Source organism: Eublepharis macularius, chromosome 5, assembly GCF_028583425.1.
Source record: "Eublepharis macularius isolate TG4126 chromosome 5, MPM_Emac_v1.0, whole genome shotgun sequence".
Taxonomy (NCBI): domain Eukaryota; kingdom Metazoa; phylum Chordata; class Lepidosauria; order Squamata; family Eublepharidae; genus Eublepharis; species Eublepharis macularius.
Window position 1 is genome coordinate 40600867 of NC_072794.1, and position 25744 is coordinate 40626610.

A 25744-nucleotide genomic window follows, 5' to 3' on the forward strand; every position below is an offset into this window, starting at 1 on the left:
AAATCCTGTCCACAGGCTTACAATATAAACTTACTATGTAATGAAAAAAATCTACTACTCCTTTTTAGAAAGGCAATCTTTAATGGTGAATCAAAAAGGCCTGAAGACATACTCCTCAGCTCCACCAACTAACATTTGGTCTAACCAATTTAAATTGGTTTCAACCAATTACAACAAAAGCTTTAGTTGATTATCAACCAATTAAACCACTTGTATTCTTAACATAATTAACGACAGAAACATCTGATTGCATTTTTTTAAAAAGAACCACTATTTGCACTACTGTAAATGACTAACTAGCCAACTCAAATGTTCATACAACAGAACCGCAGATAGAGACTTACTGTAATGATAAAAGGAATTGCATTGATAATTTCCAGCAGGAAGGGAATCCGCAAAACTTGTTCCCACATGTTTCCCTTTCAAATAAACAAGGTAAAAAAACAAAACACGTCAATAATTTGTGCACAAAAGTACCTATACTAATATGTTTTGTATAAAAACACTGGAGTAACACTCAGAATATAAACAGCACATTCTAGCTACTCCCGTCAGTCAAAAACTGTACAAATACTAGCGCCAGGTAATACATTATGAAATCAGCAAGTACTCACATCATGTATTTTATAATATAGCGACAATGTGAAGGAGCTATAGGCCTTTTGATCATATGAATCTATGGGGAACTCTGGATCCATTTGTCTCCAGCCCAGCTGGCTCAAGCTTCTCTCAGTAAGTACACACAATTCTTTAAAAAATGTGTCACCCTCTCCTTTGTTGTACAGTACTCTGTATGCAAGTAGTGTGCTACTAGCTCCTAATGAATAACATCATTGGTGAATTTTGATTGTCAATAGTGGGCCTGGAAAAGATGGTATTTAGTTAGTTTGTCACGTTCACTTGCCTTTTAAAAAAGCTGTCTTTCCTAACTCCCTTCCTCCCCCACAACTATTTCTCATGTTAACAGATCTTTTCAATCAAGGGATTGCTCCCATAAGTAATTAACATCCCTGTATAACGATGAAAATGCAATGTGTGAATACACAAAACAATTTACGTCTTCTGTACTAAACAATTCTTTAAAGCAGGGGTCATTTTGTAGAAAAAGAGCTGGAGGAACTCATTAGCATAACTCATTAGCATATGCCATGCCCCTTGCCATCACTGGAAATGTGTCATTAGCATAACTGATTTGTGTATGCCACTTCCCCTGACATCACCCATCCTAGCTGCTTTGGACCCAATCCTGGCCATTCAGGGCTGAAATTGGGCCCAAAATGGCAAAAAGAGGCTGAAAATGGCCACAAAGGGGCCCAAAATGGTCAGGATTGGGCCACTGCTGAACAGGAGAGTGATCCACCATCTGTCAGAGGCCCGATCTGGGCCGTTTTGGACCCAATTCAGGTCAAAACAGGCCCCAAATGGCCAAGAGTCAGGTCGGTGGGGCCACCTGACATGTGACCTCTTTGGGGAACTGCCGGAACTGCGTTCCTGTGCGTTCCCCCCTCGAAATGAGCCCAGCTTTAAAGCATAAAATAGGACTACAAAGTACTATTGCCAATGGGCACAATCCACCGGGAAGAGCTCTCACACAAGCCCCATGGAAATGAATGGGAACTGCTCAAGAATTTCCATTAATTGCAGTGGGACTCCTGCAAGTTGATTGTGTCTAGTATGTATTTGATCTCTGAATTAACATCTTAAAAACAAAACAAGAAAAAAATCTCTTAGTTTTGTGCTACAAGCATAAACTGAGAACTGCACTATCTAGATATTCACAATACCACTTCCAAGTAGATGGATCAGGAAAGGTTCTCATTCCACAGGAATACAGGCACCATGACCCAAAGTTCCACAGTATGCGGGGGGAGTTCCTTTTTCTCAGTATTAGGAAAGACTCCAAAACACTTCATCCTGATAAGTGCAGAGCTCTTCTCAGTATCAGAGACAACTCTCATGGAATTCTGTGTATACACTGGAGTCCACATAAGCAAAGCAGTTGGATCAGAACAAATAAAGTCAATTTTTTTAAAAAACTAGATGGGGGCTTTATTGTGCCAAAAGTTGAGCAATTAATCCAACTGCAAAATCCTATTTCCCCCCTATTCCAGTAAATGTTGAGCGACAGTTTAGCACTACTTGTTTCTATGTAAAAAGAAGTAGGGAAAGCAGGAAAATCTCTCTTTTTTACACAAACCTGATGCTATTTACCTACCAAAAAATTCAGACAGCCTTTCTAATTAGTTTGTCATCCCAAGCAAGTCTAAATGACAGAGACTTGCTTGAGGCAAGTCCTACTCATCAAGCATACTTAATGCGATTGGGGAGGGGGTCTTATTAGGATTAGGTTTGCAGCTTATCCTTGAGGATGGGATGCTACGAGAATGACTGCATTGTCATTTATAAGACCTATATTAAGCTTTACGTTTATTTAATTTGCTGGGGTGGGAGGAGAACTCTCTTATTCCATTCCATTATAAGCAGGTAATTCTACTATGGTCAACATTTCATAAGGAAGAATCAGCTCTACCGCTAAGCAAGCCTTGCCAATGCCCAGGGCATCACTTGGCAGGAGACTGTAGGCAGCAGGGGGATCTAATAAGTAAGAGAGCAAGGGATTTCCTAGTGTTTTGAGTATTTGTTCAAAAATCCAAGCAGGATGACAGGCAAACTTTGGGGGGTGGGGGGAAGAATGTTGAATGGTTGTTGGGCTGTAATGTATACAACATCTGTAGATAAAGCAATAAATGGTTGTTGGGCTGTAATGTATGCAACATCTGCAGATAAAGCAATAAAATGTTATAATTGTGTACATCATTCTGGACAAGTGCTTTAAAAGTAAGGTTAGCTGGTGGGGTAAAGCATGTACACATGAAGCGGAGTGACTTTGAGTGAAAGAATGAGAGAAAGAACCAATGAGAAAGAGATGTTAGCAGTCATACCCTCCCTCACACTGAAAGAACAGTTTATGAATATGGACATATCATAAGCCTTTTCCCCCATGTGCTTCAAGTGCCTAGCTAAGCAGAACGATTCCCGACTCCAGCTGGAGATGGAAAAACACTGGAATGTAAGTCATGAGGCAAGACTATCAGCCCCACACACAGGAGATATGCAAAGATTTAACACAAAAGAGGTCTTCCAGAAGCTTCTGCTTTATCTCATTCACACCCTTACAAATCTCCCATCATCCTTCCCAAGTTGGGCTATGCAGAGACCTGATAAGCCCTTTCCATCCAAATATCGCAGGTCATGAATCACTATTTCTACCTTTATTTCCTCTCAGATATACACAACCATACCTTTCCCAATTTTATTGTCTCACCTCTGGAGACAGCCATCAACTCTTTGTCTTTGGGAGCAAAACATAAGTTTTTCCCCAGGATACATTTTGCTCTATAATTGGACTTCCAAGTCATGTGCTCTGTGTGTATGTGTGTGTTCTGGACCGTTCCACGAACACTTCCCTCTTCTCTCAATGAAGTGGTGGTCATCTTCGCTGCTGCCTCCATGGAACCTTCCTCTTCAAGAGGGGTAACTATAGCCCTCTCTGAAACTGCTTTCCCATTTCCTTACTGATTTCCTAATTAGCTCTGTGTGTGTGTGCTGTGTGTATTCTGTGGAAGTGCTCTTTCACTGCTTCATTAATGAAAAAAACTCCTGTTGAACATCCACCTGTTTATTAGTCTTCTAAAGGAACAATTCTGGTATATATTGGTGGAGATCCTGCTAATTACCTCCTCTCCCTGTGTCTCCTTGTACGCTAATTCCCACAATTCCCAAGGAGACAACCCCTCATTTGGCTAACAGAACTAGGAGTGAAGTTTTTGATCAGATGATCAGATGATTGATCAATCGATCGATAGACAGAAAGGTTAAGAAAGATCAATCAATTGACAGACAGAAAAGGTTATCAATTCAAGGCAATTCAAGGCAACGTCTATTGCCTTGAAAACCCCACCAGGGATTGACACAAATCAGCAATGACTTGATGCCACTTTCTCCCATCAGGCTAGGTAGGTAGAATTTGTACAAAGTTAGTAGGGAGGAAAGAAAGGTAACAGGAATAGTAACAGGATTAGGAAATGCTAGGTTTATTATGTGTTTTGAACAGTATATGTTTCTTAAAATAAAGTTTGTTCTTAATCATTTTGTTTTATAAATACAGTGTCCTCAACAGTTCTACTATGTCCTGTACAGTTCTTCTGAAACCTAAGGTTAATGGTTTTGGAGGTAACATTCAGGCTAGCTGGCCTTAGTTACCAAATAGAGAATTCATTGAACATGGAGTCAGAGTTATACTGGTGCCAGTGTAGTCTGTAGGAATTAAGAGGCAGAGAAACAGATAACACTTCAGGAATGGAGCATCATAGGGCCAAGCTACACATGACGAATGACACTTGAACAGCAAGTGGACTGAGTGGAGGGCAAGTGAACAGGGAGAAATACACTTGCTGTTCAAGTGTCACTCGTCATGTGTAGCTTGGCCCGCAGTTGGGATTGCCACTGCCTCTTACAACTTCTTCAAAATGAAGCTAATAAACTTTACAAACATGCCTGTTTTTTAGTAGGTGAAACACAGCCTTCTATTGGAAAGAGCATCAGTACAAACTATGGATTTGGAAGAAAATGGCTATAATTACTTACTTTATAACTCAGATAGCTCAGAAGTATAGTTTCCAATAGACTTATCACAGCCACCGACACCTAAAGAAGTGACACATGTGAAATCATGTCCAATATTCAGAGAAGCAAGCAAACATGAAATTAAATTATGAACAGTAATCAAAACTAAGTGATGTACAGAAATTATTTTTCAAACTATCCAAAAAGCTGAATTCCAGCCTTTTCGCTCTCCTTCAGGGCTCTTCTAAAAAAGGCCTGCTGGATCAAAACAAGCATTCATCTAGTCTAACATTTTGTTCCCCAAAGTAGCCAGCATCCATCTGAAACACATGCAAATCTGCCTCTGCAACTACTCCAGCAATGACTTATTTCACATATTCATGTTCAGCATATAGTTGCAGTAGACCTACATTGTCCCATTTATCTTCATACCACCACTAGCAGCGTCAGGAAGATCTGCCAGCATTAGAACACAGGAATTGTCTTGATACATTAAACCATGATTCATTTTCTCCAATATTCTAACAGTAGCCAGAAGCTCACTAGCAAGACACGATGCAAAAGCTTCCCCATGTTGTATGTCCCAGAATCTGCTAATTAGAGGCTAAAAGCCTCTGATAGACCTATCTTCCATTATACATATGTTAACTCAATGCATGAAGAAAAATACGGGGAGACTTTTCCAGCAACAGATTACAGATGGATCCTGCAAGCCGTCAGCAACAGGTGCTGACAGTAGCTGATCTTCCCAGCTTTTCCCTCCCTAAGAAGCTATTTCTAACCCCAAGGTAGTTTATTCCCAGGGCTGTGGGATATGCATGGAATAATAGTCATGTGAGTCAGGAAGCTGCAATGGGGGGGGGGGGAGAATCACTCTCTCCTGCCTCCTACGTGAAAAGTACTCAAGGCAAGAGGAAGAAGAACGATAAAGTCTTGCCCTCCTCCCACTCTGTATTGCAGCATCCTGACCTGTATGGCTATTGTTCCACATGGGTTCTGTGGTGCCAGGTTCAAATAAAACTTTAGTGATAACATCTGGGATCCTTGCACAGATCTTTCACAGTCCTTGTGATGGACCCAAGCCTTACATTTTTATCAGAAGTCATTCCTGAACAGACATACAAAATACTATGAACACAAAGTGGGAGCTTACACTACCTAAAAGCAGGCAACCATTTACAACATACAACAATCAGAAAAAGCTCTGGCTGCACCCTCCATTTTCACATCTGATTAAACAGATGCACATAAGTGTTATAAGTGATGTGGAATGAACTGTATTTGGACTTAACTAATTTTAAAAAATGCAACTGATGGGGTCTTTAGGATCATATCCAAGGTAAACAAAACCAATCTAGAAACTAGTTAAACTAGACAACCTGGGCATGCACCAGTTTGAATTGTCACAGTTTCACTTGGTTTACAGATGAGGTTATTTCAAGATCAAAAAGAGTCCAGTAGCACCTTTAAGACTAACCCATTTTATTGTAGCATAAGCTTTCGAAGAGAACTTGATTCTCGAAAGCTTATGCTACAATAAAATTGGTTAGTCTTAAAGGTGCTACTGGACTCTTTTTGATTTTGCTACTACAGACTAACACGGCTAACTCCTCTGGTTATTTCAAGGTCTCAGATTCAAATTTCTTAAGATTAATTTGTCTCAGTCACTTCAAACTAGTATAACCCCTGCCAATCTGAAAACAACTATAAAAAGAACAAAATGGTTTAAAATTGCTGCATACATTCAATAACTACAGGTTGTTGTAAGAACTGGAGTTTGCAGAAGCATTTTACCGAGTCTGGAATTTTGAATAAGATTAGCATGAGAATTTCTAATTTTAAACAAATGTCACTTGCTAATGAAAACCCAACATCCTGAACAATTGCATAATCTAGATTCAGCACAGATATTAGGGGTTGAGAGAAAGTATAAAAATAACAGCAGCACCAGGAAATCATTCAAATGTCTCCAAATACGCAAAATTGGTTCTTGTTGAAGTGAATAATATGATAGAGGCATTCTGCAAACACCCAGTCACTCAGCATGATTAAATTGTTTCATTCTGAGGACAAAGACCTTAGAATTCTAAATTACCTCAGCTTTCAAGATCTGCTACTTAAATTTCATGGGTAGACGTGTGTTTTGTTTTGGAAAAAGAGGTCCAACAACAGTGGCCTCTTGGATAGACATAAAAGAAGCTGCTTGTTGCTAAGCAACTGAAATGAGGATCTCATCTGTTCACTAGGCCTGACCCTGTTTCTGCATTAACGTGGTGCAGGTGTAACCCTTGTCCATTAGAGGGAGATAAAGAGTTGGGGTATTCCTTATAAGGGAAAAAAGGCACAATTTTCCCTGAGAGACTGGAGAGCCTGAAACTGCAGGGAGAAGCACTCTCTCCTCAGAAGCACACCTGTCTATGAATTTTCTATTCATGTCGTAGGCTCCTTTGAAGAACAGAAAACATCCCAACATAGAGCACAGCTACAAGTTGCTGCATTTCAAGGGACTGGCTAGAAGATGTCAGAAAGACTGAGACCTGGGTCTGCTTGAGCAAAACAGGCCTGTTTTGTTACATGATGGCTGTATATGCTTTATTGTTGTATTGTTCCAAATAAGATGTCTTCTTTTTCCAAGTTTGTCCATTGTTATTTATATGAATGCAAGTGTCACAAGGTGAGATCACACTGTCATAGACATGAACTCTCCCAGTTCTCAAATTAGATATATCTATTTATTTGATGTTGTTCCTTGAACAAACAGGTTATACAGGCAGTTTGTAAGGTGAGGCGGGATTTGGAAAACTGTAGCTGGCTCATTTCTTTGTTGCCAACAAGGGAGAAGGGTTGGCCATCCCAGCCATGATCTGCCCAGAGCATCTCCTGGAGCACAACTAGTTTTGTCTACAGAGAAGTGAGGCAGGAGAATTGTGTACTCTCTGCCTTCTATTTGCTGAATTAATTGCTTCCCATGGCTGCACAAAAATTCTAACCATTTCAAACGACACATCTTTCTTATTGGAACTTGGCAAGCAGCAAGAAAAATACTAGTTTCATGTGCTCACTGAAGGCTTGGACTTGGTTTCCTAAAGATCAACCCCTTCCATGGCAAGCCACCTGTTCTCTACCTCCCACCAGTTAAAACAATTTGTTCTAATTTTTCATATCTATATAAAAATAGGCAGACTGACAAAAAGAAAAAAAAAGATGGGTAGCCATGTTAGTCTATCTGTAGCAGTAGAAAAGAGCAGGAGTCCAGTAACGTGTAGTCAAGTCAAGTTTATTATTACAGTCTGCGACCAGTACATATAAAACTATTTGCAAATCAGTTTAAAAACAGTTGAGACAGTAATATGTATAACAGTAAAAACAGTAACATGTATAAGACTAACAAAATTTGTGGTAGGGTATGAGCTTTCTTGAATCACAGCTCATTTCTTTATCTAGTGATCTGTAATTCATGAAAGCTCATACCCTACAACAAATTTTTGTTAGTGTTATAGGTGCTAATGGACTCTTGCTCTTTTATATTACAGAAAAGAAGAATGTTCAACAATTGACTAAAAAGAAAGACATTTTAATAATTTAATTGTATTGAATTGCACCTTCAAAAAGGCATTTCTGGAGTTTTTCCTGTTTTATCCTTGCAACTCATTGAGGTCCATGGAATGTGAACTTAAGACTTATTTCATATGTAACTATAGACCAAGGTACTATACCTCTTAATTTCAGCATTACAGAATGGTTTTGCAAAGATAACACAGATTCATAGCCGTAATGTGAAGTCTGCTGAATTTCTACACAACCCCCACTTCTTTCAGAGGGATGTCAGAGAAGATCATGGTGAATTAGGCCGTGATTCATATTAAGAGTAAAGAAATCCCTGTAACTGGAAGAATATTTTTATACCAGTGGCTATAATCAAAAGGCAAGCAAGAAAGCTCAGCCATTATGGACGGAACCAGAATCACACAGTATTCTGGATTTCTAACAGTGACAACATTTGTCAAAAACTGCACATGGATGCCAACTAATAACAAGCACGGCATCATCCAATGTTATCATTGTACCACCTGTTATTCATTATTATTTGAAGTACTTCTAGTTTTCCTTAAGAATTACATTTAAATGCAGTTCAATAACTCTTTACTGGTTCGTAAAGGATGCTCTTTTCTAAGGAGTGGGAGCTCTATGAGAAAAGGAGAGAAACTGTATGACTAGACATCAATGTACAGTGGCAGCTTTATTCAAGAGCCTCTTTGCTTGGCTGAATGAAGATGTACGTTCTGTCCTCCACCACGTGACAAGAATACCCACTGGTTATATACTCTTTAAAAGAGATCTTTCCAGATATATGTTTTCATGCAAAGTTATATTCAAGCATATTTCAAAACCTCGGATTAGAGTCCAAAGGTCCATATGTAGAAATCTTGGGTTTTTCTGCTCTCCTTTCCCTCTATAGGTCCTTGATTTGGGTTTGATTCCCCACTCGAAGCCAGCCTGATGACCTTGGGTCAGTCACAGCACTCTCAGAGCTCTCTCAGCCCCACCCACCTCACAGGGTGATTGTCATGAGGATAATAATAACACACTTTGTAAACCGCTCTGAGTGGGCATTAAGTTGTCCTGAAGGGTAGTATATGCAAAAAAATGTTATATAAATCAAATGTTATATAAATTGAATGTTATGTTCTTATTATTGATCCTCCCCAAAGTTGCTCGTAAATGATTGGAGGACTTTCAGGGCAAGGGTCACTGTGGCATGGAGGCCCACAGTTAACAAAGGGAGAAATGGCACTCTGAACCCACTCTTATGAGCAGAAGCAGTTTCCCAAAGAACATAGAAGTCTTTGGATCTCAGCCTTATTCTGCAAACGAACTCTTATTTATTATAAGGTTATAATTCAGGTTTCTTAATGTTTACCTTTCCACAGGTTGGCTAACTGAGCAGTATTCTTTGCTCTTTGCTCCTTTAGCTATACAGCCATCAATTCATTCTAGAATGTTACATTTACAAGAGCTGCAAAAACCTGAAATCATATATTACCTGCAGTCCCCATAATGGTAAGCTTCTGTTCACCCAAATAATAGGCGTCCTATTAAAATAATGAACATCATTAATGGGACTTTTTCATCAAATACTGTTTTAGAACCTGCTCTGATGCCAAAATACATTTTGTAAAACATATAAACAAGTGTAGCCCTGTGTGGGTATACTTGTGATAATCTGGGGGAAAATATCCATCCCTTTAAAGGTTTTTAATGCCCTTCTAGTGTTTCTGGACCTAATGCCCTATAAAAATATAGCAGCCATGACGCAGGGAATTGATTGGGTCATCTAAACAGAAGCGATGACCAGCTTAATAATTCTTCTGAACAAACAAAGGGAATATTTCATAACCCATAACTAACAGTAATATGGATAACAAGATTAGGGCATGTAATTTGCTACAAAGATATCAATAGCATCAAATTCAGATAATCACTAAGACATTATATAATGCACAAAAGGTATTTATTCGGACTACCATGAATTCAATATTTGCAGAATGTAAAAGAATTTGTCCTTTTTTCTATAGCCAGATGCATTTTGACTCTCCATTGTTTTCAGTAGCTATTTTTTTGAAAAAGGGAATTTCTTATATAAATGATACCAGATTAATTACACTTCTTAGGCCACAAAAGCAACCAGTGAATCCTGCATTGTTCAATTTAGAGCAGGTGGGTGAGGCAGAAGCTACAGCAAGGCCTGTGAGAAAGGCGGGTTCATCTTCAAACTTCAACCCAGCCTTGCCTTCACAGGATCTCACTCTCCATACCTCATGGAAGGAGGGGAAAAAACCTACCCTTGCTTTTATTAAGAAGGGGAAAAGACTATTAATCAAACCTAAAATTGTCAATATTTGCTCCGTCAATACTCTGCCAAGTAGATTACTATTTGTTCCACTGTGATATTTCCATAGGCTTTACACAAGAGAAGTTCCTGATAGACTGGGGTCATTATAGGGTTGCCAGGTCACTATACCCTCCTGGTGGTGGTGGTGGTGGGGACCCAGCACTTACTGGAAGTAAGTAAATTGGCCCCTGTGACACACAGGAGCTTGCCTGCTGCCGAGCATGACGACGTCACTTCAAGAAGTGATGTCATCGCACCCACCAGGAGCAAGCCCACTGTGCACTTCCTCAGGAGATTTCTTGCCTCCTGGGCCTGTTCTCCCTGCCTTTTTCACCCACTGGCCAGGTAAGCAGTGGTGGGGAGACAGAGGCTGGGAGTGGAGGATCCTCCGCACCCACAGGGGGGACAAATTATATTTTTAAGAAAGTACAGTTATAATCTACTTACCCATCTTACAAAAGTGCAGATATTTCAATAGATACGTTCTTTACAAACAGTAACATTTAACCACAAAAACATATCCCAATTATTGTGAACAACCTGAAAACTTACCAATCTATTGCTACAGGAGTGTTGTTTTGATTGGAACAAGCTCGATTTAATTCCTTGCTACCAGATATCCATGATGCCAAATGTTAAAATCCATTTTCATGTAAACCAGAACAAACAGAAAGAAAAAAAAACCCAGACAAGATAATTAGCTTATTGTAATAACATTCTTTAAATAGCTGCAAAATAATGTCCAGAGCTATCTAACAGTGTCTTGTCTCAGGAAGACGAGCAGTTAAAATATAAAAGGATAATATTAGGCATTAAATCCACATAGAGAAACACACAATCAGGATTTGTTCATTTTAAAGAAATTGTCATGAATACGATGGACAATCTTTATGCAAGCAGAGTGTTACCATTTATACTGTCATAGGCTCTTTGTGGAAAAAAGCAATCCCACTGAAGTTCATAACTCCAGGCCCAATTTAAGATGCTGGTATTCGCCTTTAATGCCCTCTATGGTTTGGGCCAGCATACTGTAAGAACTGCCTACTTAAAAAATGACCTACCAAACACTCTGTCACCTTTAGGGACCTGTTTTGTGTGCCCCTACCATCTGGAGCTAGATGGATTGCAATGAGAGAAAGGGCCTTCTCTATCATGGCACCCAAACTATGGCATTCCCTCCCCAGGGAGATTTGTCTACTTCTTCTTCTTCTTCTTCTTCTCTCTCTCTCTCTCTCTCTCTCTCTCTCTCTCTCTCTCTCTCTCTCTCTCCACACACACATATATACATGTGTATACACGTATACACATACATATACATATACACATACATACATACATACTCTCTCTCTCTCTCTCTCTCTCTCTCTCTCTCTCTCTGATAGACATCCAGGGTGCCTCAGGAGAGTAGCAGCTTTCTAGAAGCCAGATCACTGCAAAGGAGGAGGAGAAAGGAGGAAAATAATGTTTATGGGCCGGGGCGGGCGGGCGGGCGGGCGGGGGGGGGGGGGGAGGGAGGGAGGGAGGGAGGGAGGGAAGGAAGGAAGGAAGGAAGGAAGGAAGGAAGGAAGGAAGGAAGGAAGGAAGGAAGAAAGAAAGAAAGAAAGAAAGAAAGAAAGAAAGAAAGAAAGAAAGAAAGAAAGAAAGAAAGAAAGAAAGAAAGAAAGAAAGAAAGAAAGAAAGAAAAAGAAAGAAAGAAAAAGAAAGAAAGAAAGGCCAGTAGCATCTACCAAGTAATAAGGTTTAGGAATTCCATAGTCTGAGACATGAATTATGAGTCAATTTAGAACTCTTGAGAGACCAGAAAGAGAGAGACATCCAGATGTTTTCCACTTTTGCTTCTAATTGCCAGTCCCAACCCTAATCGAGCCTCAGGGAGTTTACCCTTACATCTCATAAACAGATAATAAGCATCAAACTTTCTCCCAGGATGGCTGGGAGCATTTGTACATTAATGACTGTGCAAGTGTTTTAATGTCACCTGGTCCAAACGCACTGCATAAAACCCAAGTAACATTTATACGAGCCTCATTAAAGCCAGTGGCTCATTTTTTAGGGAATTTTTTAATTGGTTGGAACATTTTGTACAACAAGAGCTTTCATGAGCATGTGGCAAAAGTGATTTACTACAGGCTGGGAAGCAGGATGAAGCAGCAGAATATCTTGTAGGTATAGACCAACTTTAATAATGAGCAGCATAGTGTATTTAACAACAACAATCAAAAAGCCCCAATCAAAAAGCCCCAGTATAGTCCAGAGCAAAGAGACATGTAAGCTGATTAATGATTTCAAATAAAAAGATTGCTTGCGGAAGGGAATTATATTGGCTTTCAATCAACAACCATATTGTTTTATTTGAGCATCAATGTTTCTAGGATATCTGCAAGCTAAGTTAAGTGCCAGGTTTGCAGTTGTGCAGCCTCAACTTTTGATTTACAGTGTTTATCTAAAATGAGGCTCTATAAACCTACTTTGAAAGGGGACCACAGCCTCTGCAAACAATAATTATCCTCCATAGAGGTGTCATGGAAATTGAGTATTGGTCAGGGAAGGGTTAGGTGTAATAAGGTTTGTTGATTCATTGAGAACTCCAACAGATATGATACTGGGAGTTCTTTAGTCTCAGTTTTTTTTCTTTTCTGCAACAGTACAATCATAACAGATAAAAGAATGAACTTGATCAGTTGCATCGAGTGGACAGTGAAGATGATGGATACATAGATACATACATATATGTGAGGCTAGTGGCTCAGACCTGCTTTGCAATGTGAAATTTAAAAGCCAATGAATGTATCTTTGCTTTCAACACGTGTTCTATATGTGAATGATTCAGTCTTAAGTAATCAAGATTCAGGGCTCAAACAGATGTAACACTGAGAGCCAAGCTACAAGTGATGCCTGACACAGGTTGGACACTTTTCAGCTTCCTTCAAGTTTTGATGGGAAATGTAGGCATCCTGGTCTTGCAGCTGTAATGGAGAGCCAAGCTGTAAAACCAGGACGCCTACATTTCCCATCAAAACTTGAGGTAAGCTGACAAGCGTCCAACCTGTGTAAGGCGTCACTTGTAGCTTGGCTCTTAGAGATCCCACTGTTTCCTTTTCTTGATAATGCTGGCTGCCTTGTAAAAGTGAAACCAGTAGAGGCTGAGACTGAAATAACAAAAGAAACCAGAACAAAACAAAAGAAACTCGTGAGTTTTTTCATAGAATGTTTAGACAGTGAATTTGTGTCCTTTTCATATTAATTAAGATAATTAAGAAACCCACCATTTTTGTAATTATTGTAATTAGTAATAAAAGAAACACATAACTCTATAATGTAGTACAAAGACAACAAACACCACACTAAATGAAAGATGCATATTGTATGAACTAATCATTAATTGACATATGCACAATTGGCATATATGTGAATCAGTAACGTCTAACGGGGGGCAGGGGGAAGGATGAGAACTGAAAACTTTAGCAAACTACACTTGTACCACTTGCAAAATTAACAAGAATGTGTGGTACAGTCAACCCACAGAACAACAAAATGGAATGGAGGGCATCCACTCGTTATCTACTAATTTGCAGGAATTTAACTCCTACAAACACGTCTATGTTTGTGCTTTTCATTGCCAAGATGTAGGATTTAATATGAGAACAATATCAGCATTAAAAGTGTTCTCTCTATAACTAGATTTTATGGAGCTCATTTTGTACTCCGGCAGCTTAAATTAACAACTGACAGTCTCTGTAGACATGTTCTTAGGAAACACAATCCGTTTTTGAGAACATATGCAGTGAATCAGTTGCTAAAAATTATTTGATCCATTAAAATAACTGTCTATAATGATACAGAATGAAATGTTAAAAGAGATCTCTAAACTGTTCCTCAGAAATTACAAGAATTGTCAGATACGAACAATGATTAACTAAGCTGAACTCTGTTTAGCAAAGTATGGAGAAATTTCACTAATCAAAACTCTAAACAATTCAACCTGCAGCCAAGAGATTCACCTCAAAAATGTGTTTTAGACAAACTATGTAATAATTGCTCAATCTGAGAAATTTTACCTCATATTAAATTCATATTCATACTCAAAATCACACCAGAGAATCACACAAACCAAAATGAAGTAAGGGGCAGTCTTGAAACTAGAAGGAAACTCAAGCAAGGGAATGGACAACACGGGATCAACTACCATGTGGTTGAAGTGCGCGAGTGAACATGGTAAGTAGCAGGAGAAACGTGTAAGTGCAATCACGTGTTCTGCATGTGTAATTCATCTCGTATAGTTCAGCTCTAAATCCTTAGATGGGGTAAGACTGGACTACTTAGGCTTAGAACTTCACTTTAAGAGGACAAAACGTGAAGGGACAGGGAGGGCATGATGGCACATCATAACATATGAACATGATGGAATATAATGCAGGACAAACCCTCCCAGCTAATATAGCCCAAGTGCCCCCAGCAGGTGAGGAAACAGGAAGAGCTGCAAGTGGTTTCAGAGACTGCTGATCCAATTTTGTTTGTGTGTCTGTCTGTTTGTTTAAAACAATTATTAGCCCCCTTTCTACCTTGCGGGAACTCAAGGAAGCTTACAGTTTGTTCAGGGGAATGGAAAATAAATTCCAGTTAGGTGTCTGTTTGGATTTGAGGGGGGGGTGTTATTTCTTCATGATACCAGCACTCTACAGCCATGTCTTAATACTCCACTGTCTATTGTTCATGAAAAATCTGCAGTAAATGAATGATAGATTGCTCCTCAAAAAAAAAAGAACTTTGTCTAATCTGTAAGTTAATGTATTTCACATTTCTTGTCTAATACTAGATGGCCTCTAATTCCCAACATGCTAGCTATCCAACAGTACACTTTTTACAATACAAATGATTAAAATGGGTATTCTGAACAAATGCCAAGTGGCAATCTGGGTGATACTAAGAAAAACACTGTAGGCCAAGATCCAAAGGCCATTCAACTAATGTCAGTGATACAGTTCATGAAGAATTTTGAGAGACAAATAATACAAAGAAACATTACCATCCATGTTCTCGAGAAGGGTCATCCAAGAGCACTCGAACTATATACAACAAACAACTTAGCAGCTTGAGTGAAAAATTGAACAAGCGTATTCTGAGGCCTGTTTAAAAAGAAAGAAAAAGAATGAACAATTTAGTCTGACTCTTCCATCCTAATTTACTGTAAAACAGGGGGAAAACATTTCCTCAGACACAGAAGAAAACAAAACTGAGGACAAATATCCAAATTCAAATTAATATCTGGAGAATTATGATGGAAGCCTATAAAATACAGAATTATATTCATTCAAAGTAGAAGCTGCACAGTTAGATCACTTAAAAATCTGATAATTGGACACATGCTGAATGCATGATTTCATATCTGTTGTCTTTTGTGGGAACAACATAAATTATTTAAAAATTGACACTCAGCTAATGTAGCGTGGCAGTGGATACATTTGGAGTCTGAAGAAAGAATCCCAGCTTCAATTTCTCACTTGTCTTTGATACCTAACAGACGGTCTTGTGGAAGTCACCAACTTTTACTCTAAACACTGAGGATAAAAAAGAGGAAACCCAATGAATGCCAACCTGGACCCCTCGGAGGAAGGATGGGATAACAACACATATTCAATAAGTGGGAGGTTCTGATAACAAATGCTACTTTGATTCAAGCCTCCAATCTTCCATGCCAATGGATATGTACGGCGAATTTGGGAGGAACCTGAATTGCATCCATGAAATAAACTTTGAAATATTACTTCACTTTTTTAAAAGTACAAAAATTTAGAAACTACTCTTTAGTATACAACAGAATTTCTAAAAATGTATGTGTTCAGCAATAACACACTGAAAAAGTCTATGGGGAAGAAATATCTACCTTCTGAGTGGGGTAAAAGTGGTTTGCGCACACAGCTGCTGCTTTCTGAAGTATTTGTTTTCAGGACAGGGAATATTTGCTTAAACCACTTTCAGCAGATTGAGAATGTGCATATCCGTCATCACCCATTGACAAAGTGCTCAAGTAATTTCAGTGTTCTCCAAATTAGCATTTGATCAGGTAAGTAATTCAATGAGGTAAATCCCACAAATAATTCAGGTTTCTGATCCAATATACAGTTAGTGATGGGCGAACTCACCTAGGCCTAATTCATCAATGGGCTCTGCAAAATCAGTTTCTTCCCTGCTCCCCAAGGGGAAAAACTCAGAAAATAATGAAGGTTATTCTGAGTCTGCACCCTGAATTCCTGAAGGCACTATTGGAAGTATAAGAGGGCACGACAGAGCTCTCATGGGGAGGCAATGAAGGCTATCTTCTTTCTTTTCTCACCCATCTGACCTGGGACAACTTGACCTCTTATCCTGGTGCTTGGAAACTCCACACCAGATAATGGGAATCATTCCCCTGGTGGGGGAGGGGATCCTTTGCTCCCAGCCTCTGACACTCGTGACCTTTTATCTTGCCAGGGGGGAGGCATGGAAATAGGCCTGGGGGCTCCACAGTGCACTCACCACACACTCTGGAGCATTTCCTTATTGCGTAGGAAATGACATCATTCCTGACGTGATACAGAAGCCACAGATCATGCGTGGGGCCAGATTGATAAAAACTGTCCCCCAATCTAGTGTTTGGGGTTGGTTTTTATCAAATTGGCCCCACATATGATCCATCATGCCAAAAATAACATAATAACTTTGTGTGTGTGCAAGGTAAGTCCTCCTAGTGCACTTCCCCATTCCACGGTTTTAAGCCCAGGGGACCTGGCAACCCTAGAATCAGCATCTAGGATTGTAAGGTCCCCTTAACCTCCTGGCAGGAGGAGAGGGAGAACTTGGCACTTAGATCTTCTCATGGTCGAGCTTTATAAACATACACTCCCAGCAGGCACGATATCACTTCCATTAGTGACATCATCACACCCTGTGGTGGGAAAGCTTCTTCCTTTCACAGGGGCCAATTTTGGCCAATTTGTGCCTTGTGAAGGGCAGAACCAAGCCTGAAACACTGACTGAACTGTTATGGTTGCCTAGCAACAACCACCGAGGGCATCTGGTTGAAGCTACAGACACTCCTTTTATCATTTTAGGTTTCTTTTTAATCCTCCAATGCATTTTTGTTTAGATTTTTCTGCAAATTTGGAACACTTTTCAGATGTGTAGGAAGATGTATTTTATCCATTCACGGCTCCAACCTCTGAATTTAAATATCCAAATATCAGGGCCACTTTGCTATAAGATTTAGACAAGCAGGGTTTGAGTGCTGTTACTGTATTAAGAACAGTGAAGTATTAAGGCTTATCTTCTTATTGTTTCTAAGTCTGAGAGCACTAACATTGTAACCAATAAGCATAAAGCACCTCCCAGATCTGGTAACCGTGTCATCTATCAGACTAGAGTGAAAAACCATTCCATCCTACACTTAAATAATTAAATAAATGTATGTGTTTTGTTATATTTGACTCCCATGTTCCCATCAACCATATAACCCAAGGATCCAGGGGAAAGAGGTCCTGAGTTGTATACACTACACTCTCTGGTTAATAATTAAGGGATCTTGTGTGTGTAAAAGAAAAAAAAGACACTAATATAAGAAATCTAGTTTGCCTCACACACCTAAAACTTAGTGGACTATGTAGTAATAAAAAGAAGTGTATGGCTGGTGGGGTGGCACACAACTGCAGCCTGAGTGACTTGTTGGTGTAAAGTGGTATAAATAAAAACAAAAACAAATAGAATAATAAATAATTGAGAGAAAGAGACAGCCCTGGATAAGGGGTTGTGATAGGCACTGTTCTCATAATGCAGGCATTACAAACTACTGCTACAGCTGTACAGTTTATACAGAATGGGTTAACTATAAACTTGCTACACATAATGGGAAACCTAAGCTGTAAATCTTACATAAAATGTGAAAAAGACACCCAGTCTGAAGACCACAGCTGCTCTGTTGTAATAAACTATCCATCTTCCCATTTAGGGTTAAAGGTAAAGGTAAGGTCTTAAAGGGTTTAAGACCTCAGAAACACTTCTAAAGTTACTTTATTATCCCTACAATCTGCTGAAGTGTAGAGGCAACTGATTCAACATAGAGATTAACCACCTCCACTAGTTTAGAAGTTACGGTTGCCAGGTCCAACTCGGTCAATACTTGGAGATTTTGGGGGCAGTGCTTACCAAGGATGTGACATCACTTTGTGACATCAAGTCCTGTGATGTCACTTCCAGGTCATTCTTAAACCCCACCCCTTCTTGTGATATCACTTCTGGGGCACTCCCCTAAACCCCACCCCTTCCTGTTATCACTTCCTGCTTTTAAAATTAAAATTACTTTCCACTTCTGGGAAAATAAGCATTTTTCTTGGCTTCTAACCGCTTTCAGCAACTCTGGTTTTGTCGTACAAACTCACAGAAGTCCTCACAAGACATTCTGATGTTGAGTCTTACCTGGAGTTCTGCTTTTCACAAGGCTGTCACTCAATCAATTTATTTCCTTGCTCCAGAGTTGCATCATTAAGCTGAAAACTCAGTAGTAGACGTTGGATACAGGGATGGAAAGTGCAAATGAGACCAACTTAAACATTTGGCAGTTACCACTGTCTGGAATCTCTCAAAACTTTAACCCATCTCTGGTCTATCTTCTCTTCCTCTGAGACAATCTCTCAGAAAATTGAGAACTGGACCAGGGAGTTGAGGGGAAGGAGACATCAAAACAGGCTGCTTCAAGCTGCCTGCACAGGCAGGAGTCAGGCGGCTAAAGACAGTTGCTCAGGCCTCATCCTTAGTCATTTGTGTCTGAAAAAGGGAGCTCTGACTCTCAAAAGCTTACACTTTGAAAATCTTGTTGGTCTCTGCAGAGTAGGATTGCCAGCCTCCAGGTGGTGGCTGGAAATCTCCCGGAATTACAACTGATCTCCAGGCCACAGAGATCAGTCCATCTGGAGAAAATGGCTACTTTGGAGGGTATACTCTATTGTATTATTTCCTAATGAGGTCCCCCTCCCCAAACCCTACCCTCTCCTGACTCCATCCTCCAAATCTCCCAACCTGGAGCTGGCAACCCAGAGTCACTGGACTAATATTCTCCTCTTCCCTCTGGTTTTGCTGCCAGCAGAAAAGATCCTCTACCCTCCCCTCCATTTCTCTCCAGGCAGGATGACAGCAAATGCAAGCAAGCACCAAAGATCAGGCTGCCTGCACAGATTCTGCATTCCTTCCCTCCAATCTTGCCCCATTTGGGCTGCTTTTTGTCTTATCTTGCAGGGAGCTCTATCAAGCTAATTCTCAACCTTCTGTAGACAGACTGTGCTGCAGACGAGCTGTAAAGAACTGCAAAGGGAAGCAATGGCAAGAGCAGAGCTCACATGCACTCTCACACGCACACCAGGGCTGCCCAGGACAAAAATCTGAAGGAGGGGGAGGGGGGAAGAGTGGAGGAAGCTGAGCTCTGTATTGTTTTGCAAATCTGTGAAGGGTTGGAACTAAACAGTTGAGACTTAGAGCCAAGCTACAAGTGACGCCTTACACGGGTTGGACACTTGTCAGCTTACCTCAAGTTTTGATGGGAAATGTAGGCGTCCTGGTTTTACAGCTTGGCTCTCCATTACAGCTGCAAGACCAGGATGCCTACATTTCCCATCAAAACTTGAGGGAAGCTGACAAGTGTCCAACCTGTGTCAGGCGTCGCTTGTAGTTTGGCTCTCACTCACAAGTAAGATTTTAAAAAGGCAGCCGACAGCACTAAATGGGGCAAGTCAAGGACCCCTGCTTGGGGGCGGGGTGGGGGGGGAGTAAAGGAGTAGAATTTGAGACTCAGAAGGCTGTGTGTGAGGTTGCTTAGACTTGCTCACCTTCTCACCACCCACCACCCACCTACGGCTTTCACACAAATAAACAATTTTAAGAGAAGCATCCCCTTGGAAAAGCCCTGAATTGATTGAAGCTTGGGGAGGGTGTAGGCAGTACCACTGGTGTCCGTTTCCATTAGGAGAAGAACTCAGCCTAACCTACCTCTCCTCTTCTCCTATTTCAGAGTGCACACAGAAGCTGTGCACACCAGTTTTTACCCGGAGCAGACGCTCTAGCTGAAACTTGTCTTTTTTTCCATAGAGACTAGGAGGGAAGAATGCTAGAGCATCCCCTGGTGGCGGCCATTCCACCACCCCCCACTACTGAATGCATCGGAAGCGAGGGGAGGGGGTTCAACCCAGGGGATCCCCCACCCCCAGCGGGGGCCTGGCAACCCTATTAGAAGTTCACTAGGGCTTTCTCTCTAGACTAAAAGTTATGCAAATTAAATATGGCACTACACCAAGGCTAATATGTGAGAACTTTAAAATAGCACAATCCTAAATACACTTTGCTGAGAGTAACCCTATTGAGTAGACTTGAGTAGGATTCTGACACCTGCTTAAGAATGTACTATTATTTATTTATTTTCTTTTATCCTGCTCTGACCAAGGAAATATCCTCTCCAATAGCAAAGTACTGCTTCTATTTTGAAATTTCAGGCTGGGGCAATTGCTCCAAAAAATTTCAAATGCATTGTTTGTGAATCACGAAGTCACTGGAGCTAGTAGCCAGGTTCTCATTGAATGCTCTGCTAAGAAAAGTGGCTAGCTGCTTCATTTCTCTGACAGTAGAGAACAGGAAGGAGCCAGCAGCCAGCTTCAAGTCACAGCAACTCTCAATGAATGTGACCACGAGTAAAAGACCAGAGAGCATAAGAATGAAGTACCTGCCGGGATGTAAAAGATCCTTCTTCTTGTGCCTCAAATCAAGAACAGAATTTCTTCAGTGTACAATTTTCTTATTACTTATTTCCTTTACATTATTCAGCTAATGCTTCCCACTCTGTCAAGAGTGCCATCTGGCACAGGCAACTGATGAATGCTAATGACTTTATAATTTATTAGTAACAGGTGCCATTTGCACCTTTCCCTGGTGTTTTCAACATGTTTCAGATTAAACAAGCTGGGGGCCTGTGAATAGTCACAAAGGGGGGTGGGGAGTAAACAATTAGGAAATCCTGTTCCAAATAGTGCAACAGCAGGAGGCTGCTGAACTCTGGAGTTTGACAAGAAGCTTCCTGATCCCTTAATCTTGAGCCTCAGCAATTTCTTGCTTGTAGCAAAATTGCCCTGAAAACTGTATCTCTGAGCAAAATAAGATGACTACTGACATGGCCTTGAACCTGAATAGTACAATTCAGGAAGGGGGTATGCATGGAAGAACTGGATAAAGGGTAGGGAAATCAGAGCACACTTCACGGTATGCCCCTCCATTCCTCACCTTTGGATATTGTAAAGTGTTTGAATTTCCCCATCCTCTACTGTGTAGAGGATGGAGCTGTGTACTGTCTCTCGGTGTCATGGGGCTCAGTGAGGGTGGACTCCTCAGAGGAAGAGGAGCCTCATGTAACCAGCCAAGCCAGCTTTGATGCAGCTGAAGCCAGTAATCAGGAGGAACAGCTGCTGGCAGATCAGAGTCCATGGCCAGCAGCTGAGCCTGCAGCCAAAACACCCTGCAGCCAAAACACCACTGGTGAAGCCCAGCCAGCAGTTATCCAAAGCCCTCAGTTAGCAGCTGAGCCAGCAGCACCAATGCCCTCCAGTTCCAACACCACTGGTAAAGCACTGCCAAGGACACCCAAACCTCCAGCTTCACCCAGAGAGCACCATAGAAAAAAGCAGCGGGTAGAGCTGCAGGAGAGGTGGCAAAGTGCACACCTCCTGGCCATACGCCAGCTGCTAGTGGAGAGCGATGAGGAAGTAAGCACAGGATAGCACCCAAGCAGCTGGCTGCCAGCCCAGCCTACCTATAAAACCCTGCCACAGACAACCAGGAAGCGTGAAAGCAACATGTCAGCATTCTGCACTGGCTGCAGCCACTCCACTGCGCCTCGTCACCTCCAGACTGTGCCTTGACTCAGCTTTTGGATTCTGGACTTTAGATTTGGAACTCCCACCTGGCTTTGGACTCATAGTCTGACCTTAGACCAGACTCAGATTATCCTGCCGGCACTGGCCCAGCCCATGACACTTGGACTGGAAGCACCACTTTTCCTTTAATTAAATCTGCCGAGATTCCTTTAGCTTCACAGTTTAAAATCTTGAACAGGCAGAAGAAGGAATTAGGATTGTAGGATATTCAACTCACCATATTAATCTACCTGTCCTATTTATACTATAAACTGATGAACTCAGTCAATTTATCTTTCTTGACACTTTGGTTTCTCTTTCATTTTTCCTCTTTAAATGATGTTCAACTACCTTCAACATTCCATGGTTCTTCATCAGCCATATAGGGCAAAGCAGTCATTTTTACAAAATGTACAACTATTATTCCACATACCCAGGGTGCCAGCAGAATACAGAAACACCTCCTTGGTTTGTGCCCACCCCCCTTTCATTTTTCAATGAGAAACCATCAAGTTTGCTGTTGGAATGTTCAGAATATCAAACATCTAATGTCACAGTGTGTGGATCAAAGACACCACAAAATGGAGCCAGGAGCAGATAGGGGAGATTTCTCTACAAACATAAAAAAAGCCCCAGGTTTGCAGAAAAATCTGGTATCTTTTTAAAAAATACATGGGAGAATAAGACTCTGCAAAATAATAGAAAGAATACCTGTAGCTTTAAGAAAATCATCTCAGCTCTCTGGGTCATGGTGGGGGTTGCTAGGCAACCACAATATTGTTCAGCCTTCCAAATCATGGTTTCTGTGAAACAAAGCTAGGGAGCAGGACAGGCAGAGAAGGACTTGGAGAACAAAAGAGACCTGGGAAAGGTTCTGTCCCCCTGATGGAGGTAGACTCACTAGAGACAAGCTCAGTTGCAACCACTGGAGACTCACTATCCACACAACTTGGACACTGTCCACTATGGAACTCAGCCAGCCTTCTCCCAAAGAAAGGCTGCTAGGGGGATGGAAGGATGGAAAGCTGAAGATAGGGGGGGTAGGTTGGCTAGTGGGAGGGAAGAAGAGAGGGAAGTAGGAAAACAGAAGAAGCTATGGAGCCTGCCAAAGAAAGAAAAGAGAAAACAGTTCAGAGGGAGGAATTAGTTGCCTTCCACGAGTCCTTGTCGGTCCCTGGCTTGTGGTTCATATTACTATCAAGAAGTTGAATCAATCACAGTTTTGGGGGCAGGGGTTGTATTCAGCAATACTTTTAACAATTTATACTATGGGAATCTCACATAGTGTCTTCTGATAGTTTTAAAAAAAGAGAATCTGGTGATAGTTTTTAAAAAAGAGAATCTGGTGAGGATTCATTCCACTGTCAGACAGAACTAAACTGGTCAATGTTAATCAGTGAAGGAGACTGACCTCTAAAGAGAGGCACACACATTTCCTAGAGAAGATTAAAGGTTCATCTCAATGCTCCTTTATCTCAACTGTTGCACCCTATTGCATTTTTTAAAAAACGTGTGTTTTAGCTGGGCAGTAACCTGTCTTCTTTCTTTATATGAAAACTCACCAAGTCTTGGCGAGCTGTGATGAGGGGGGGGAGGGAAGGATGTATGACCCCTTCCCCCCAAGGGGGGAGTCAATCCTTAAACTAGAGAAGCAAAGGTCTGAGGAGAAAGTGGGGTCTAGACAAATTTTGGAAAATACGCACACAGATACATATACATCCCCCAATTTTTCCAATGGAAATATTGACAATTCAAAGAAAAACTGAAAAAGCCTCTTATTTTCTTTCAGAATGATGAGTGAACTACTTTCAAAAGTCATGTTTTAAAATAACATTGTTAAGCCAATTGTACTGCTAACAAAACTCCTACACACAAGATTCAAAGATGTTAGAGAAGATAGCAATGCTACTTCATTTGATTGGATTACTGAACAAGTAACACTTATACAACTTGATATTGGAAAATATTTCCAAAAGTTGTAAAAAACAGAGAAGGTACTTAGTCCAAACTACAAGTCTATTGAGCACTAGCTTCCTACAACATGAGAAAAATGACTTTATACAAGCACAGCCACCAACTCTCTGTTGCTTATCACTTTCTCCAATTCCTCTCACTTCTGTTTAAAGCGAAATAACCTAAACATTTGAAAATTTGCATGTAATCAAGAAACAAACTTATACAACTGACTGGAGAAACTTCTTGCAATTCATGCAAACCTTCCATTTTTCTTAAACTTGATGTTTCAGATCAGACACTACCACTTTCAGATGCCAATTCCAATTAGAGAAATTAACATGAGTTATGCTGATGTTTTCAAGAATATATTATTTACTGATGCAGGATATAAATGAATATGGATTCACGTTAGATCATTTTATTTACGGTTAATATGATGCAGCTTGCTTTCAAACATGTTGACTCAGAAGTAGTCCTATTGAATTCAGTGGGTTCACTCTCCAAACTAAGGATGCATTGGGCTGAAGGCTGACTGAGCAAGAGAATAATGTACCAAGACACACCATCAATGACATACCATCCATGATATCATTTAATCAATGTCCAAACATTGTGTCATTCTTTAATTTTATTATGAGGATTTTTATTTTCTGAGCTCTCTCTCTGAAAACATACGTCTGTTTCTACTTGATAATCCCAAAGTCTACATGCCTATTTCTAAACTGAGGTAATAAAACTTTCCTTTGTTTACCACCATACTTACCAGAAAGGAAGGCAATAGCCTTAAGAAAATGTTAAACCCTGTTCTTTATTACTACTGTACACGCTTGTATGAAAATGAAGATGACCCCTTTTTCATGATATCACACCTGGGAGAAAAACACCTAGATTTCCTTTTGGGTATAACATTGCCAGGTTCAATTTTCAACTCGCCCCCCCCCCTTTTTTTTCAAACCAGCAAAACCTGAGATATATTTAGATACTTTCGGCTGTGGCATTTGCAGCTCCATCTCTTACACTGAGTATATTTGCAGTTATTTTTCACATAAAACTTAAGGCATTAATAAATTTCATAAACATAGCAAACAGCAGAAATGAGGAAGAATGGGGTAAATGCCAGCGATGATGGAGAAAGCACCCAGAGTGTCATGTCAACGGATCCTGGAGATCAAGCAGCCATGCTAGGGCTTTAGGTAAGGTGAATTATCTCCTATGGAGACGTAATTGACTTGTATCCTCTCAACTCAGACACTATGGTTACTCATTTTAGCTCAGTCTAAAGTTTACCCAGGTTTAAAATCCTATTTCCATGGGGAAGGAGAAGGCAAGTACGTGCACATGACACACT

At 40.5% G+C, this 25744-nt stretch overlaps 1 protein-coding gene across 4 annotated transcripts in view; it reads right to left on the minus strand.

The window, feature by feature from the left end:
* Window positions 1–25744, minus strand: part of KCNT2 (potassium sodium-activated channel subfamily T member 2) — a 305206-nt gene that overhangs the window by 148290 nt on the left and 131172 nt on the right. For 3 of the 4 annotated variants that reach the window (XM_054981907.1, XM_054981906.1, XM_054981905.1), the window contains exons 3-6: window positions 15546–15645; window positions 9671–9719; window positions 4648–4707; window positions 345–419 (exon numbers count right to left, since the gene is read on the minus strand). In XM_054981907.1, the coding sequence (XP_054837882.1) occupies window positions 345–419; window positions 4648–4707; window positions 9671–9719; window positions 15546–15645 (284 nt within the window). Of the gene's footprint in view, window positions 1–344; window positions 420–4647; window positions 4708–9670; window positions 9720–11071; window positions 11129–15545; window positions 15646–25744 lie in introns of all 4 variants that reach the window. The other variant, XM_054981909.1, reaches the window with a different exon arrangement.